Below are 17,824 nucleotides of genomic sequence, written 5' to 3' on the forward strand. Positions count from 1 at the left end.
TGTACGGGAAAGCCTCAACCCCTCTGTCCCTGGAAAACCCGATATATACATGTATATACATCGATGAAAAAAGTTCCTCCGGCATTGCGGCTCGGGCGGGCGGAGCGGACACCCCGAGCCTTGTCGTGCATTGTGGGAGCTGTAGTTCGCGGCTGGCAGCACTACAAGTCCCAGCCTCCCGGAGCAGGAGGAGAAGGAGGAGGAGGAGGAGGAGGAGGAAGGGAACCGGCTCGGCCCAGGCCTCCAGCCCGTGCGGGAGAGCCCCCCGGGGGCGGGCCGCGGCGGCATGCGGCTCCTCGGCCGGCCCGGCCCGTTCCGCAGCACGCCCCTGGCTGCCCGGCCGCCGGGGAGGGTCAGAGCGGGGCCGGCGGCGGGGAGGCGCGCCTTCGCCCGCGGGCGGCTCGGCGGCACCATGGCAGAGGAGGCCAAGAGGCTGGCCGCCTGCGCGGCGGTGGACAAGCACGTCCAGGTGAGACGTCCCGGAGCCCTGCCTTGTTCGGGGTACCGGCGGCACGGAGACCCCCGGTGCGCGGAGCGGCCACGAGAGGCAGGGAACCTCCCAGTGCACGGAGTGGCCGTGGGTTGCACGGAGCCTCCCGGTGCACGGGGGTGCTCCGGGGTGCAGGGACCCCCCCAGTACACGGCGTGGCCGCGGGGTGCGGGGAGCCCCCAGTGCACAAAGTGGCAATGAAGTGCACGGAGCTTCCCAGGGCATGGAGGCTCTCCGGGGTGCACGGACCCCTCCAGTGCACGGAGCGGCCCCGGGGTGCAGGGACGGACCCCGGGGTGCATGGAGTGTCCCCGCGGCTCAGGGACCCCCAATGCACGGAGTGGCCGTGGGGGGCACGGAGCCTCGCAGTGGACGGAGGGTCTGTGGGTTGCCCGCGCCCCTCCAGTGCACGGGGAAGCCTGGGGTGCAGGGACCCCTTGCTCCCCACAAAGCATGGATGGTCCTGGGGTGCAATGAGGGACCTTGGGCCGCACGGGTGGGCCCTGCTGATCCTCTTCCTTCTTTGCTTTGGGCTGTGCTGCTTTAGCCTGGAGAAGGGAGAAAGCTACTCTTCCCCTCCTGTCTCTGCGCTCAACGCACGCCTCCCGGCAGCAGCTCAGTGCCTTGCTTGGCGCAGCAGGGTACACCCTGAGTTTGGGGTAACGTCTTGCACCTCCAAACTTTCACCATGCACCTGCCTGCAAGGTGGGCTGTAGTGGGAGTTCAGGCTCACGCCGAGTCCTGCTTCTTTCTCTGAGTCCAGGGTGCTCTGCTGTTGTACCCTGTGCCCGAGCACCCGAGAAAGGAGCAACAGCCCCTAGCCAGGGGGCCATGTCCTGTCCGCTGCAGGGAGGGAACTGCAGCAAGGGGCTTTCATCGACCCCTTGAAGGTTAAATAGGACTGGAGCTGCTTGAGGTTTGGCACAGGCTGATTGTGAACACTTGGAGATCAACGGTTAAAGTCACGCAGTGGTTTATCGCAATGTTTGCTGTACAAGTCCTTTTGCAACAGCAGTGATGAAACGGGCATAGAGTCACTGCCAAAGAGGTAGATGTTAGAACTTGGTGGGGGGGAAATTCCCTTTTCCTTCCTGCTCCTCGCCACTGGGTTGGCATTTTGAGGTTCACTTGCCAGTGGCTTCCCTGGTGTCCTGTAAATGTTTCACTTGTTTTACAGCCTCTCCTTGCTCTGAGCAGTCTGTACCTGCCTGCAGAGAGCACACTGCATGCCATCTGAGACCTACGCCCTGCCAGGCCAATGTGTTCAAAAGCTGTCTGTGGGGTGGGGGATGGACTGGCAGTTGCATAAAACCCGCCTTTCTTACCCAAAGCAAGCCCTAAAGTTGCACACTGAGGGGTTGCTGGAGGAAGGACTTTGTGTAGCAAAGCGTGGAGCCAAGGCATGGTGGCTGCTGTGGGTTATCGCGAGCTGGGTCTGCCTTTGGTTTGGGCTAAAACGTGACTCTTAATTTTGGACTTTTCCTAGTGAAATAGCTGGCCTTTGTGTTGTTTTATGGTCAAGCGAACTTAGGACGATGTTTCTGGCTGTGTCCCAGCTGATTAAAGTTCAGTGCCCAGCTAGCGATACTGAAGAAGTAAAATAGGCAGCGTCCGGAGTAATATTGCAATGCTTGCTGTGCAAGCTGGTTTGAAGCGATGATGGAGAAGCAGGGTAGAGTCACCACCATGGAGTTAGATGATCTTAGCTGTCAGATAAAACCCGTCTCCCCTTCAGTTTGCACTGTCAGGGTGCAGCTGCTGTTTGTAACTGATAACTTTGTGTTTGACTGTTAGAGCTATTGCTGTTAACAGAGGGAGCAAAGTAATCTCTGAAAGCAAAGCTGCAGACTTCCTTCCTTGCACGGCAGGGACGCGTGGGAGACACCACTGACTTCACGGTTCAATTATGCTGGACAAATCTCTCCCGTTTAACTGTGCCATAAATCTGTGGCACCGGGGGGTTTGGTACCGGTACTAGATCAGGGCCCTCGCTTGGCATCCTGCTTCACACCCATCCCTATCTGTGCCAGCACAGCAGCCCCTCGTGCTGCCTGTAGCAGATATAAAACCTGTGGGTGGGGGGATTAGGAGAGAAGAACTTTCTTCTCTCTCTCTCTTTTTTTTTCTTTTTTTTAATTAAAGACAGATTGGTGTGTTTACCCACAGTGCTTGTCCTCAGGCAGCTATAGGAGCAGACCCCCCCAGTACCGGAGTAGACACAGAGATGACCAGCCTCAGAAGCTGCAGGCTGTGGTGCTGTGACCGCTCGGAGGAATGGGGCTGGCACGGGGCTTGGGGCTTTAGAGCTGTAAGCTGCTTGGGGAGGGCTGGCTTTGCGTTTATACAACACCTCTCTGTTGGCCCTGATGGAGTCTCCATTAGAAATGAAAAGACAGGCGAGAGCCGTAGGTCCTGCTGCCCCAGAGAGCTGAGCATTATTAAGGGGAAACTTTGGGCTTTGCAATGTATTTATCTCCTGATCTTTGGCTGTATAAATCCTAGTCTTAGAAAATTATGTTGGACCGGCCAGCCAGTGTGGTGCTGCTGATACCCACTCGATGTGCGTTGCCTTGTCAGCATCTGTATTCTAGGGCAGCATCTCTAGGCCCTTGGGTTACCTGCGAAAATGCTGTGATCCCTGCTGACTCCACTCATGGAGTCCCTACGTGGATCCTCAACTGTGCTGTGGCTCAGTGCTTTGGTTTCGTTTGCTGGGGTTTTAGTAAACAACCTGAAATGTCATTTTTTTGCATGAGGTGCTGCTCTTTGGTGCTGTGAGCAGGACCTTGCACACCGACCTTGTGCTCTGCTTCTTGCTGACATTCACCCTGCCCCTGTTTTTTGGCTGGTTTGCCCCTTGTCTGGCTGGGGTGGGAGCTGAGGAGGGAGAGGTGGGAGCTGCGGTAAGGCGGGGGTTGTGACAGCACCAGTTTAGGCTGGCTTAAACTGTCTTTCTGGGAAAACCACTTAGCCCAAGGTCTTGCCACCACCTAAGGGAGGATGCTTCTCCCCTCCTCACTGATAAATTCCTTCAGGTTTGTTGCCAGCGATGGGCTGGGATCCTTGCGAGCTCTTCCCACCGCATTACAGTGGAGTGGCTGATGCTGAGGCTTTCCCCACCGCTTTAGGGCATCCAGCTGCTCCAAGAAGCTGTCCCACCCTATAGAAATGAGGGCAAAGAGAAGAAACTGCCTCTTCCCAGGTCAAAACAAGTCTCTTGGGAGCACTGGTACTGCCTGTGTCCTGCCGGCCTCCGTGCAGCTTTGCTTGCCCCTTCCTTGGCTGGCCACGCTTGGCTCTGCCTGCTGGGCAGGAGAAACTGGGAAACCTCGGGAGCTATTGGGTTTCTGCTGGCAACGTTGCAGGCGTGCAGCTGCGATCTGTTGCTTTCTGTGTGTTTTGCAGGGTCACGGTGATCAGTGAGGGCTGGGATATAAGCCGAGTCTCTGGTTTTGTGCTGGGTTTTGGAAAACTTTTGGTTTTCTTAAGCTTTTTAAGCAAGGGAAATCATTAATCCTAGGGGAATGTGACCTGCCTTGACCTCCACCTCTCCAACGCAAGCTTGCATGCCAGTAAGACTTTAGCTGGTTGAAATGCTGCAGGTGTGGCTTTTCCACACCTGCTGAACTCTGGATTTGTTGCACATGGAGAAAGAGCTCCAGACCTGTATAATGTCCAAGACATAATGCACAACAGCTCTGTGCCTGCATCTCTGGCTGGCTTGAAGTCTTTCTCATCTGGAGTCTCTGTGGTGATATTGGGCCTCCTTAAGTCAATTTAGACTTTGGATCCCATCCAAAGAAGGGGAAGTACATTGAAAATTGGAAGTGTGCAAGAGGCTACAGGTAGCTCTCAGTGGGTGGGAGGGAGATTGTTCTGATAATAAACAGAGACTTACATCACAGAGCATTCTCTTGCGGAGGTAACACAATTGCACCCATCCACCCTCAGCCTGCAGCACCTGTTAGAGGCATATCTGTGTTATGGATGAGATGGTAGAGATCCTTCTTAAACCAGACCATAATCAGAGGAAGTCCAGGGCTGAGCTGTGGTTAAAGTGTGATCCTCTTCAGCATACGCTGCCAGGCTCATCTGTCTTTCAGGTGTGTTGCTGGACTCTGTAATAGGCAGTTGTATGCTCTGTTTTGGAGGGTGGTTTTTATTATATTCTAGGAACTGCTGCTGTGCTCTTTGCTTTGGCCGCTGGTGCATCCGTACTGTTTACTAACAATACCGTTGGCAGCAAACCCATGCTTTTACTGTGCGGCTTCCTTGGGAGATGTTATCTTGAGGTTGTTTCAGCTTCTTCCTCTGTGGTATTGTCTGAAACTCCCAGCTTTCCAGCAGGAGAGGGTGCACGGTGTGCCAGCAACTAGCAGTGAGTGTGCATTGAACACCCTGAGATTCAGACCGTGGTGGTATTTAGCAAGCCCATGTCCTTTAATGAGAAGGCCAGTTGCTTAAAATCCGTTAGCCACAGACAGTGCTCGTGCCCTCGCTGGCACAGTGTGTTTCCTTCCTTGCCTGCAGCGAGCTGAGACGTTGTGTATTGGCAGTGCATCTCTGGGCAAGGTTCCTCTTGCATGTGTTTATAATGTTGAATCTACCAGGAAAAGCAGACAGCCCTTGTGTCAAGGCCCCAGTAACAGATCTCCTGTCTCTCTTAATTTGCAGAACAATCAAGTTCTTGGGATTGGAAGCGGTTCTACAATTGTCCATGCGGTGCATCGATTAGGTAGGATGCTCCCCTTCGTGTTCCTCCCGCTGCAGAAAGTACCCTTGTCCGGCTGCCCCAACTACTTGAAAAACATGCTAAATCTTCTGGATGCTGACTTAGAGCTAATGCCTTGGGTCTGATCACCGACTGCTGTGTCCTCCTTGAAGCTGAAGGTTAAAACTGGGTCTTGTGCTCCGAAGTTATTGCAGAGAGTCCTGAGGAAGTAATGATTTGCCACCTGTTCTCCCCGTACAGCCAGAAAAAGTGCTTTAGTGGCACCCACCACAAACCAGATCTAAACCCCTCCGTTGCGTTCCAGCTCTGCCCAGTCCTGACTTGCTTTGTGGCTTTGGGCCACGCAGCTGCTTTGCTTCCGTTAACCCATTTGTATGCGGCTGATGCTGCTCGCTCACGTCCACTTTATTCACATTGAGGGTCCTGCTGAGGCGTAATGAAAATGAGGAATGTGAAATCCTGCTGCCCTTTTTCATATACCCTACAGCTAGGTTTATCTGCTTGCCCCAGGTGCAAGTTTACTCAAGGTGTGATTCAGAAAATTTCAGCCAAGCATTCAAGTGAGGCAAAGGCATTTTTGCAAAGTGAATGTGAGGGTAATTATCATCGTGCCTCCTTACAGAGGGTGCAGAGATTGGCTTGCAGTGAGCCCTAGGGCAGATCTGCTTGTGGACGTGCTGTGCCTCGTCCTGCTTTGCTGTCCTGGGATGCAAAACAGAGCAGCTATGTGTGACGGGTCAGGAGTGCAGCATCAGCCCTGTCGTTCATGGGGGTCTTGCTCGACCCAGAGGGGGACTCTTGTTCGGAAGCAGAGTTCGGTGTGTCCCACCTGGGTGGCTCTGTGTGGCTGGGAAGTCCCCTTGTGACTAGCTGTCCCCCGGCCCACCATGGGCAAGCGGGTCTGAAGTCTGAGCATGGCGCAGTGCTTCGCTTCCCAGAGGAACATCAGAGATGGTGCTGTGCCTGCCTCTTGGCACCCACGTCACCCCATGCTGTGTGCAATACACTTAATTGTCTGGGAGATGGTTTGGGACCTGCAGGTCAGCTTTCTGGGCTTGGCTCGGTATTGCAGCTACTCCTGACTCTAAGACAGAATCAGTCTCTAAATAAATAGGTATACTACTTAAAGTGTATTGCCTGTTCCAGGCTGCAAAGTCCGAGTTTTCATGTCTACTGAATACATTTGCACTGGGATGTGGGTTTCCTTGAAGCATGTAGCCCGTGTGCTTGCTCTGGTGCAAGAGCTGTTACTGACTCTCAGGCTGTTGGCTTACGCTTAAGTATTGTAATTACTAAAATAACATTTTGTCCATAACGATATCTTAGTAATAGATTTTAGTCATTTGAGGTTAACCTGTGGGAGGAAATACTTCCTTCCATTTAATGGAATACTGAATTTTATTAGTCCTTTCCCTGCCATATATTTAAATGTTCTATAATAAATGAATGTGATGTCCCCGAGGCAACAAGCCAGAAAACCTTTCAGACAGCTGCCGAGGCTTTCTGTTTACAAGCAAAACCTGTCTAATGGAGTGAGAGAGGGAAGTGGGGCTAATTTCCCAGGTGACTATTTGCTGACGAGGCTCTTCTGCTGCTGGAGACACAAAGGTTAATGGCTCATGGTGTCTCGGTCTGAGCCAGGGTGGGTGTTCGAACCTCTCTGACCGTAGAAACTGAGCCGTAGCCTATGCGGGGTGGCACCTGTTTGCGTTTGAGCGTGACTGAGTTATTTGCAAGCCAAGCAAGTAATTGCAGTGATTCAAAGGGACTGCTCTGAACTGAGATTTCTTAAAGTGAAAGTTAATGTGTTTTTTCCCTACTGCAACGAACAAACCGAGGCTTCTGCTTTTTATCCTACAGCTGAGCGGGTTAAAGAGGAGAACCTAACAATTGTCTGCATCCCTACATCTTTTCAGGTAAGCACTTTACTCCTTTGCTTTCTGCTAGTCCAAACACTCACGAAGGGCATCTTCCCTTTGGCTGTGGGAGGCAACCACCCTGCTCTCTGGACTGTCTCCTTGCCGTGTGAGTTAGCTGAAAGCACTGGTGAGAGCAGCCGACATGCAGCCTGCAGATGGACCTCATGAAGCTGGCGGTGATGGTGCTGTGTTACCCTGACATGAACTGCAGGGATGCCATAGTGCTAGGAGGTGTGTTTTGAACCAGTGTGGTAACGCTGGTTATGTCTGTTGGTGTGTGGCTTGCTCTGGATCCCACTTACAGAAAATGCTGTTGAGAGTGGTGAACCAGACTCATAATGCAAAACTCTTGGGAGACACTTTAGCCTCCTTTGATTCTGTATCAAGCTCTTAAGCTGTAAAAATCATGCTGCAAGCAATAATAGCAAGCTTAGGAGGAACTTGAAATGCACCAACTGGCTTTTATAAGAAATTGCAGAATAGAAATTGGCTTAATCTTTCCTTTGCTGTGCAGCTTTTGCAGGGATCGGTTCACACCAAGCTAGCACTGAGAGGTTTGCAGGGAGAGGGAGAAGTGGCTTGGTGGTGAAACACAGAGCTGCTGGGGAAGCTTCTCAGCTTCCATGCCTTCAGGCAACTGGCTTTGTTCTCTCCGCCTCTATTCCTTGAGGTGGGAATGTCCTGCAGAGGAGCAGCTGACACCTTGTCCCCTTTGGGCAGGGAGAGGTGACATGATGGGGATCACCCATGGGGTTTTTGAGGCTGTGGCAATGCTCCAGTCTAGGAATTGGGCATGTGTCCTCAAAGTCCTGTTGTAGACCTCGGGATTGTACTTTTGTCACAACTTTTTCACCGTGAGGACAACCAAGCAGTGAGGCAGGCTGTGCAGCAACTGTCCGTTGGGGTTTTTAAGACCGGAATGGGGTAAAACCCTGAGCAACCTGGTAGCTTACCCTGCTTTGACCTGGAGGTTGATAGAGACCAACCTGAATTATCCTGAAATCTTATGAAAACTTAATATCCTCTTACCCTGCAGATGTTCTTAAAGTGTGAGTGTGGGGTGATGGGGTGATGCAACAGCTCTCTTTTCCCAGCTGTTGCAAACAACCAGTGGCCATCTGAGATATAATACAAACTACTGCAAAGGGCAAAAAGGAAAAACTAGATTTTTCTTCTTCTTTTTTGTCTTTTTTTTTTTTTTTTTTAACCTCTATCAGTACTTCTGTGGTGAGAGTCTGTCTTGGATCTGTCTAAAATGATCCTCATCCTGAGATACCGTGTCCCATTTCAACCTAGGAGAAGTGCTCTGGGTTGACTTGTTAGGTCTTACGGAAAACATTGATAAAGCTGTTATAGTGAAGGTGGGCTGGAGCCTGTCCTGCCTTGAAATATTGGAATAGTTTGTGTAACACTACACAGTTTCTTACCAGTAAAACAAAAAGGTTGCTGTTAAAGGGAAGAGATAGATCGTACACCTGCAGGAGCCCAAATCCCCCAGACATGAGGCTGCCTTGTATCTTTTGCAGTCTCTTAGAATTCAACCAGTTCCGAGTGAAGCATTCCCAGGTCAGCAAACCAGCATCTTATTTTCACTACGTACAGGTGTAAATGGCTGCCTGAGATTACTGGCAAGGAAGAGTTGGTTTCAGTGGGCTTTTATTCTCCTCCCTTCCCTTTTGTCAGGTTGGGTTATTCCATCACCATCAGTAAAGCTAGAGCCAGGGTAAGTATCTGTCCCTTGGCTTTTGCGTTGTTCCTTCTTTTCACCTGGACGTGTACTGACAGCACAGAGTGAGACCGTTCTTGGCAAGTGCCGCGCAGTTACTGCCACTTTTCCCCCGGTTGTGGGAGCTCTGCTTTTGATTCCTGTTGGTCTGCTCCCATCGCCTTGCAAGCAGAGAGCCTCGAGAGAGACACCTCGTTTCCACGCTGCTGCCTCTAAGCCTGTTCAGGATCTGGCCTGCATGTGCAGCACAGTGTTTTTCAATGCTTTCAGTTCCCAGATCCCTGAAATCTCTTTATGTGGACACCATGTAATGAATGTAAACCCACTGATTTTTATTCTTTTTATTTTGTGAGTCCTTAGGGCAATCTTAGTGCACAGATCAAGAGCCCACAGCCCATGGGTGTTAAAACTGCATGCTATGAAATGCCACGATAAATGATTCAAATCATATCTCATTGCCAGGAGTACCACTTGCTAACTCTTTTTAATGTTTCTGGGTTGCCAATACATGCGACTTATGCACTGTGTTAGCATTAGTGGGTAAAATTCAGGGGAATCAGTTGATCTGGGCTATAGCACTGGGGCTTGTTGGTCTAGCTACAGCATGGTAGGAGGTTTCAGACTCGAGCAGAGTGTGTGCAAGGAGGGAGTCTCACTCAGACAATGATTTGTAACCCAGAAAATTCAACCAGTTCATGGTTCTCTAAGTTTGAACTCCTGTTTAAACTGACAGACCGAGTGGTGGGTAACTCTGGGTGTTCTGTGTTGTATTGCCACTAGAGGGAAATACACAGCCACATCAGTAAAAGTAGATCGGAGCCACCAAACAGCTGTTTCAGGAGGCTTCCCACACTTTCTCCATGAGTTGTGCTTTTCTTTTTTTGCCTTTTCTTTTTTTGTTAGTTTGTTTCTTTCCAATATGAAAAATATCTTCATTGTTAGTCCCGCATTGCTATGGTGTAAATATTTCATTTTCTTGCTCCTGTTTTTCAGCTGAAGGAAATCAGAGGGGCTGGAAGGGTGCGAGGGAGAATGATGTCCAAGCTGAAACAACACAGGACTCAAAAATCCCATATCTCCTCTAACGCTTAGATACAAGTGATTCCCACCAAGCTGATGGGGCTTTTGGCTATTTAGTATGGAGAGACCTGAACCGAGGAGTCCTGTTGCACCATCTGAGCATTTTAGCTCAAATCAGCAGCAGGGTTTTCTTTTGGTTAAAACAATCTGGTCTGGAGGCACCATTTTCTCCTTGCCATGTGCTCTTGCTGCTGGCTGCAGCCTCTGCCAGCTCAGAGTGGGGCAGTGGAGCTCTCCCAGGGAGATTCCATCCTTGCTGCAGCCAGTGGAATGCCACCACGAGTCTGTCTTCCTTTCCTGCCACCAGTAAATGGTGTTTGCTGTGTTCTTGGTGCACAGGCCCGTCAGCTGATCCTGCAGAACGGCTTAACACTAAGTGACTTGGACCGACATCCAGAGGTAAGTGGGACTGCAGAGGTAAGACCTCACCTGACCTTCCTTTAACCTGGTTCTTCATAAAGCATCAGGCTCCTTTATCCTCCCCTGAGGATGAGTTTAGGCAGCCATGCTGTACAACATGAGCGGGAATTAGCTTAGTTTATTTTTTTTCCCCCAAGCCTTATTCTTGTCTTGGTGCTTGTCCCTTTAGATGGCAAGTAGCCTGCAGAGTTGTGTTTCCTCCAGGTGTTTGGCACCTCTTCCAGGCTGAGACTTGCTGGCCTGAGGCAGGGATGTTGTGTTGCTGAAGTGTCACTGAAATTTTCCCTGGGAGCTCCCTGCTTGTGTGCTAAAGTGATGTGTCTTGCAGAGCAGCAGTTGGTTTTGGTTTTTCTTTCTCCTGCTCTCACATGCCTGTGGTTTGGCAGGGGCTGGTATCCTTGGGTGGCTGATCAGATGCTCGTCTCCGGTCAGGCTGGCATCTGGCCGCTTGGGACCTGACACCCTCCCAAGCTGCACCAAGAGCAGCTCCTGGATGCTGCATGGGAGAAGTTACCACACCAAGTTTCTCCTCTTCCTACAGCTTGACGTTGCCATCGATGGAGCGGATGAAGTGGACTCTCATCTCAACCTTATCAAAGGTGGCGGGTGAGCCTTGCTGTCCATCTCTCTGTGTGCGACGCTGGTGGCAGTGGCCTCTGAGCATCCTTTTCTGGCTGTGGATGTCTCTGGGGTGGGCTGGAGAGGCTGATGGGATCCTGTGCAGGGCTGTGTGTATACCTGCAGTGGGACATAGCTCCTGACTGAGAGTGTGTGCAAGGGACAAGGAGGATCAACGGATGGGACAGGGGAAAGAGCCCTGATGTAGGACAAAGGCAGCACCAAAACCAGCAAGAATATGATGGAGGGGACTGGACTTTAAGACCATCAGGCCTGAGGAGCAGTCTGTTTTCTGATATTTATGTTATTTTTTTCCCCCTTGCAGTGGTTGCTTGACGCAGGAAAAGATAGTTGCAGGATATGCAAAATGCTTCATCGTTATTGCTGATTACAGGTAAAAATAGTACTATTCATGATACCTCTGTGTCCAGTGGGAGGATTTGGATGGTCCTGTGTTAGGCCCACATTGCCCTTCCAGTGGGTCAGGGAAGTGAGCAGGAATAGGTGGAAATGAGCATGACTCCCAGTGCTTCAGCAATTCAGTTTAGCTTTTTTCTTAATTTTCAACTCAGCAGGCCTGCTTAGGAGTCAGCAGAGCTTTTGGGGAAATGGCTGCCCTGCTCTTTGAGCTCAGTGATTGTCAGCGCAGAATAAATTTCCCCTTCTGTACATACAGCCTCAGGGCTATGGAAAAAAACAACTCGTGTCCTGCTTGTCCAAAACGTGTCAAAACAAGGCTTAGGAGTGAATGGAGCATCGTGCATTAAACTGGTTCTTCCTACATGCGTGCACATGTGAACTGACCGCTGTGCCCTCCAGGGCCTTATGCCTGAGGGGTTAGCAAGAGGTAATGTGATAAGTGTGTTATGTTAATGGTGTTAGCAATGCAACATCTGATGCTAATCCCACCTCAAACTGTGCCCTCAGGAAAAAATCGGAGAGCCTCGGTGAGCAGTGGAAGAAGGGAATTCCTATTGAAGTCATCCCCATGGCTTACGTCCCTGTCACCAGAGCCCTGACCAAAAACTTCGGAGGTGCTGCAGAGCTGCGGATGGCTGTTAGCAAAGCGGTACGTGTCGCTGATCGGCCCTGCTTCCCCAGAGGAGCCACTTCAATGTGGGCAAACAGAGGACCTGAGGTCTGGCCTTTCATCTAATTAAATCTGGGCTTTCACTCCCACGAGTGGTATCTTGTGTAATTCCCACTAATTATACTTTGGTTAATGAACTATGTGTTTCAGGGTCGGTGCTGCTCGTGGAAAGCCTCTCTGGTTTATGTCTCCTAAAGCAAGCATCCCTGGGCAGGGAGAAGGAGGGATTGCCAGCCCGGGTCTGACCTGCTGCTCTGTGGGGACGTTTGGGGGCCGGAGGGCAGTCTGGGCTCTCAAAGGAGGTCTCGAGTCGGGTGGGCAGCTCATGCTCCATTCCAGGCTTCTCTGTGCCACAGGGAGCCAGCGCTGGACTGAATTAAAACTGGAGACACTTTGTCTCCACTACCACTGTCGTATCCTGACTTGGGCAGTGGGGCTTTGCCAGCCCGTGTTGTCTGACAGGGGAGAAGGAGAACCTTCTGCGGTAATGGTTGGAGTTAATGCCCGAAGGCTGAATACTTGTTTTTAATGTGTCTAATCCCAAGAGGCTTTAGGGACTGCATTTGGGTGCGTGAGAAGAGCAAACCAGTCATTCTCTGCAAAGTTGAGACCAGCCTCACTCAGGGAATGCACATTGGTGCTGCTCCAGCATGAGCCGTTTTCCCGAAAGATGCTGGTCCCTGCTGGCACATGTGGTTGCGCATCCTGCTTAGTGCCACTGAAACACCTAGTCCTCAGCCCCAGCTGTCTCTGTGCTGTGAAAGGACCCAATTGCTCCTTTTGTTGGGCTTGAGAGAGTGCTGAGCACATCTGGGACGCTGAAGGCCAGATATTCTTCAACTCCAAAACCTCCCCATGGCATCCAGGAGCACACTCTTATTTGGGCGGACGGGGTGCTTCTTTTGGCTTGAATTGCCTGTAATGGCCATTTTAAGACAACAGATCCCCTGTTCCAGTGATGAAGTTACACTGTTGTTTCCAGCTTCTGCATGATTATCAGTACGCAGGAGAACGAGGAACAAGCAGTTGCCTTGGGCGATGGTTTTACTTACAGGCTTATTGTAGACTGCCCTGATTTACTTGAATGATGACTCTGTAAACCGTTGCAGTGGGGATGGCTGGTCTGGGTGAGGGCTGTGACAATCCCTGGCTGTGCTTGGTAGACAAGGATCTCACAGTGCTGACAAATGTGTTTGCTTCCCAGGGACCCGTGGTGACAGACAATGGGAACTTCATCCTGGACTGGAAATTTGACAAGGTTCATGAATGGAGTGAAGTGAACACAGCTATAAAAATGATACCAGGTAATGTCTGCGATTTAAAAAAATCCAAAAGCTGTCTGAGGCTTGGCCCCTGCTAGATAACCCTGACTGTGGGAGGTCTCCTGTGGATAAGAGGAAGTGTGTGTGTGTGCTTAGTGCCTCTCTTAGGTCTCTGAAGTAGAAACAAATGTAGGGGCAGTTAGCATCTGAATTAGTACAACTGTACCCAAGTGGCGTTCCTGTATGGTGGTGAAAACGTGGGGTGATACCAGGTTGACTTGTGAGACTGTTTTCTACTAGGCATGCCAGTCCTGTGCTCTTCCTTACTCTCCTCGTGCCTAGTTAGAAAGAGGCTTTTAATGGAAGCACTGGTGGACTCTGGAGCAAGGGTTTGCACTGAGTTACGGTATTTTCCAGAAGCTCCTTACAGCTCTGCATCCCTTTACCATTGTGTGGTCCTACAGGCTCACCTTGCTGTGAGGGCACAGCGTATCCTCGCTGTTGCTGCAGCTATTGTTGTGCAAGAGAGAAGCAGTGGCTGGTCTCACTGTTTGCAAACACAACAGCCCCTCTGCAAGGGCTTCTGCTTTGCATGAGACCTGCTGCCCAGGCCAGAGCTGCTTCTGGACAACCCAGGTCTGCCCAGGGGCAGTGGCACTCGCTGGACTTGAGGAAAGCAGCAGATAGGCTGGCCACATCTAGATATCTTGTCTGGTTACCTTGTCAAAGTCTGCTCTTGAATCTGGTTGGCTTTTGAATACATATTTTGTATCTTTTATCTTTGAGTTTGTCCCAGATACCTGCCTGCCCCTGAAGTCCGTAACACAACTGCCTTCACTGACTGTTCGTGCATTGTCAGAGCATGCAGGAACAGGATGGGATCCTGTTGCGCAAACCTCAGTGTCCCAACAAAGCAGCAATCTATTGTCCTGGCATCACAGTTAAAACACAAGAGCAGGCAGAGGCCATGGGTGTAGGCTGGGTGAAGAGCTGCCAGTAACTTCTAGTTGCCTCTTTCCAGTGGCTTTGCTTCCTTCAGTGCTGCTTCTGAGGTTTCTCTTCCTGCTCTAGGAGCAAACTGCTAGGGTGCTACCTCTGCCTTGGCTTGTCCTGGTGTCTTTGCTGTCTGAATAATTACCTGTCACTTGCTCACAGTCAGCAGTAGGTGGCAGGTTTGGATCTTCAGCGGGAGCACTTCTAAATGAACCGGTGACCACAGCTGTTCTGGGCTGTCCCTGGTGCAGCGCTCTGTATCCTAATGTGGTTGCTGCCTATGGCCGTACGAATCCCTGTATCATTAGAGCTGTTTCTGTGCAAGAGAGAAACAGCGTCCGGTCACACTGTTTGCAAACAAAACAGCCTCTCTGCAAGGACTTCTTCCTTGCATCTCTTTTGTTTGAGAGATGAATGGTAAATGATGGGACCCGTTCCATCGTGTTGGTGTGGAGATGGTCTCAGCACTGTTTGCTGCTCAGAAATGGACCTGCTATGGGTAGAAAAGCATCTTCCCTACCCAGAAGTGGATAAGCAGCACTGTTAAAGCCTAAATACAGTGGGACAGTAGGGCTCTGGCTTGTGGTAGCCCTCGTCCTTCATTTCTTTCTACCTTTCTGGCCTCCGGCTCAGTGATCGCTGTGAAGTTAGGAGCACCCCATAATTTAATGCAACCAAAAGTACATTTGCAAACGGGCTACAAATTGCAGAGGTAGGATCAGATCTGCTGTGTCTTAACGTTTGAACAAGTGTTATAGAGGTGTTCTCTAACAGGATAGGCTTTTTAGGTGTGCTTGAAGGCAAAGTGACTAAGCCTGTGGCTGCATGTGGCTTCCTCTTGCTCCTGTGGGTCATGGCTGAAAATGCCATGCTTGTGATTGTGTTAGCGTAATGGTGTGGCTGGGGCAGTGTGAGCATCGGGGGATCTTTCAGAGTTGTTTCTCACTCTGGAGAGAGCTTTCTCTTTGGGTGACCACGTGAAGAAGGCTTCCCGGAGGCTCCCTGTGCAGCTGATGCAACATCATCCAGGTTGGATGCCTCTCTCCAAACCTCTGATGGAGGCACTAGTGCCTCTTAACGAACAAAAACATGGTCAGAGCGGAGGGTTTGAGCAATGGGGTGACTCTGGCATTAACTGCCACATGAACTCTTGTTCCCCAGGTGTGGTGGAGACAGGGCTCTTCATCGACATGGCAGAGGTGGTGTACTTTGGCATGGAGGACGGCTCGGTCAGCGTGCGGGAGAAGCAGCCTCGCTGATGCCAGCATGCTGCCTGCTCTGTTTCACCTTCGGCCGGTTTGATTCAGCTGTTATAACGGTGCCAACCTGATGTTTTGCCTTAACGAGCAGCGGTTATCAAAGAAGACGGATGGGAAGTTGATCAGAATCCGCTGATGTGATACTGAATGTCTTTTTTTAAAAACAAACAAAAAAATTGTATTCTATTTCTATATATATATATTTTTACTTTACAGGAATGTTGTCTTTTTTTAAAGAACCATTTAAACAAATTGCTTTAACATTTTTATTTTATTTTATAAGAAATACTTACCAAAAAGAATACTCTTTAATTTGTGGGTGGGTTTTTTTTGTTTGTTTGTTTTTTGTTTTTTTTTTTTGAAGAGAACTTGAACCCTTCTGGTTGCTCATAGTGCTTAGTGATTGAGGCCAGAAATACAATCCTAATGCATTGTTCCTAACCACCCTGGCTGGGAGGGTGAAGCACATAACGGGAGCACGTCCAGTCGGGACCTGCTGATGCCTTATTTGGAACCTTTTTGGTTCAGTATTTTATGCCTTTTATTTTTCTATACCACTGTTTTTAATAGTTCAGGATGTCTAGTTGTCCTCTGTGCACATGGCAATTCTCTGAGCCTAGAGTGGTCTCTACATCCCTCTGTCTGGGACATTAATAAGGGCCTTTTCTGGGACTCTGTATGGAGGAGATTCTCATCCTTTGAGCCAAATTCTGCTCTCCGTTAATTCAGTACCTCTGATTAAAGTCTGTTCCTGTAGCTGGAGATGTTTGGGACTTTGTCCTTGTAAACCGAGAGCAGAACTGGGTCCTTGCTGAAGTTTACAGAAGCATATTTGAGCAGCTTCGGGCAGCGTGGAATACTGTTCAGTGGCAAATTATTTGATTTGGAATGAAGGTTAATTATCACCCCTCGCAGCTGGTTGATTTGTGGAAGGATAGAGCAGAACGCACAGGAAAACTAAGTCTTCCTGCCTAAATATTCCACATGTAGCAGGAGAGAGACACTTGTTCAGTTCTTGTTCTTGGTGTATAGGTGCTTTGCATGGTTCTGGTTTCAAAATGCAAGCCCTCTCTGTGTTGTAGGCACTGAAATAAAGAGTTGTTATACCAGATTTGGTGGTAATTTGGTTTTTAAAGTAACTATTTCATGGACAATGGGGCAGATCACTGTCAGACTAACTTGTGCTGTAGTTCTCCCCTTACAAGGGCCCTAATTCCCCCTTCTGCATTTGATTTGTTTTTGCTTAAGGTAAATGCATTATATTATTTTAAATTAACCAGACTATTTAATCAACGCTTGTTAGCTGCAGTACTTGCCTTGAGACTGTCTTAAATTTGCATGTCTAAAACCTGTGCATCTAAATACAGCTCTTTTTTTTTTTTTTTTTTTTTTTAATTTTCAACAAAAAGGAGCTATTTTTATGTCTCTAAATCTTCCCCTTCCTGCACATCTATTCTGTTAGTTTTGAAGCATTTTGTACTGGCTGCCATCCAGCCAACAACTTGTTGGAAACACTGGAATATCTCTTCCCCCAAACCTGATGCTGCAGGAACCCTTTGCAAAAACCCTCGCTCTTGCCACGGGCTGTTTTCAGATGCGTCTTGGGCTCCTAATGTAATCCTAGATAAACAGAGAGCAATCCAGCAAAGCTTTGTGCCCAAGCGCCTTCTCACTCAGCATGCTTCTGGAAATGAGATTAGCAGGAGCGAGTGTTGCTGTTGACTCTCCTCTCTCTCTGAAATCAAACAGCTCCTTCTCAAAAAGCCAATAAAACCATTACCGCACCATTACTTTCTGGCCCTGGACCAGACGTGATCTCATTCAGCTTTGTGCTTAGCAGGGGCTTGTTAAATCTAAGCGTGAAGGTGGCGGGTCTGACTCTTTAAGTATCTCCGGGTGCTTGGGGTGCAGGTAGCACTGGCGGGTGCTTTTGCAATAGATGTTCCTGCTTGGGGTGGGACTTTGAGTGGGTCTTGGGCTGTGGGTGCAGAGTTTACTACAGAAATGGAATTAAAATCTCTGAAGTTCTGGAAAAAAATTGGCATCTGACCAGTTCTGGAGGCTTTGTGCAGATTTCCTTTGTGTATACTCCCCCAGCTCCTATTTTCAGAGTGAGTAGATGGATTTTTGAGTTAAGGGTCTCTTAAGAAAGGTCTGGTCCTTTCCCTCAGAGGTTGCCATGCTCCCTGACCTGTCGTGACCATCCACATCTTCATCTGCCAGCATGTGTGGGGC

At 49.8% G+C, this 17,824-nt stretch overlaps 1 protein-coding gene across 3 annotated transcripts; it reads left to right on the top strand.

The window, feature by feature from the left end:
- Positions 1-196: 196 nt before the first annotated feature.
- RPIA (ribose 5-phosphate isomerase A) lies at positions 197-17,379 on the top strand. Of its 3 annotated transcripts, none has more exons than XM_054202900.1 (9): positions 197-469; positions 5,165-5,225; positions 7,083-7,138; positions 10,287-10,346; positions 10,909-10,973; positions 11,311-11,379; positions 11,913-12,054; positions 13,280-13,379; positions 15,492-17,379. In XM_054202900.1, the coding sequence occupies exons 1-9, from the start codon at positions 287-289 to the stop codon at positions 15,587-15,589; spliced, it is 834 nt and encodes a 277-aa protein (XP_054058875.1). In that variant the 5' UTR covers positions 197-286; the 3' UTR covers positions 15,590-17,379. The 3 variants fall into 3 exon arrangements, with proteins under 3 accessions (XP_054058875.1, XP_054058876.1, XP_054058877.1); XM_054202901.1 differs by lacking the exon at positions 197-469 and adding an exon at positions 3,793-4,593; XM_054202902.1 differs by lacking the exon at positions 197-469 and having other exon boundaries at positions 5,159-5,225; positions 9,861-10,346.
- The last annotated feature ends 445 nt before the right edge of the window (positions 17,380-17,824 follow it).

Source organism: Rissa tridactyla, chromosome 5 (genome assembly GCF_028500815.1).
Source record: "Rissa tridactyla isolate bRisTri1 chromosome 5, bRisTri1.patW.cur.20221130, whole genome shotgun sequence".
Taxonomy (NCBI): domain Eukaryota; kingdom Metazoa; phylum Chordata; class Aves; order Charadriiformes; family Laridae; genus Rissa; species Rissa tridactyla.

What these genes read in the sequence shown, in the direction of transcription:
- RPIA (XM_054202900.1), top strand. Translation starts at nt 287, where the DNA reads ATGCGGCTCCTCGGCCGGCCCGGCCCGTTCCGCAGCACGCCCCTGGCT. An exon ending in AACCTTATCAAAGGTGGCGG is followed by an intron (nt 10,974 to 11,310) that starts GTGAGCCTTGCT and finishes TCCCCCTTGCAG; the next exon opens with TGGTTGCTTGACGCAGGAAA. An exon ending in ATCGTTATTGCTGATTACAG is followed by an intron (nt 11,380 to 11,912) that starts GTAAAAATAGTA and finishes CTGTGCCCTCAG; the next exon opens with GAAAAAATCGGAGAGCCTCG.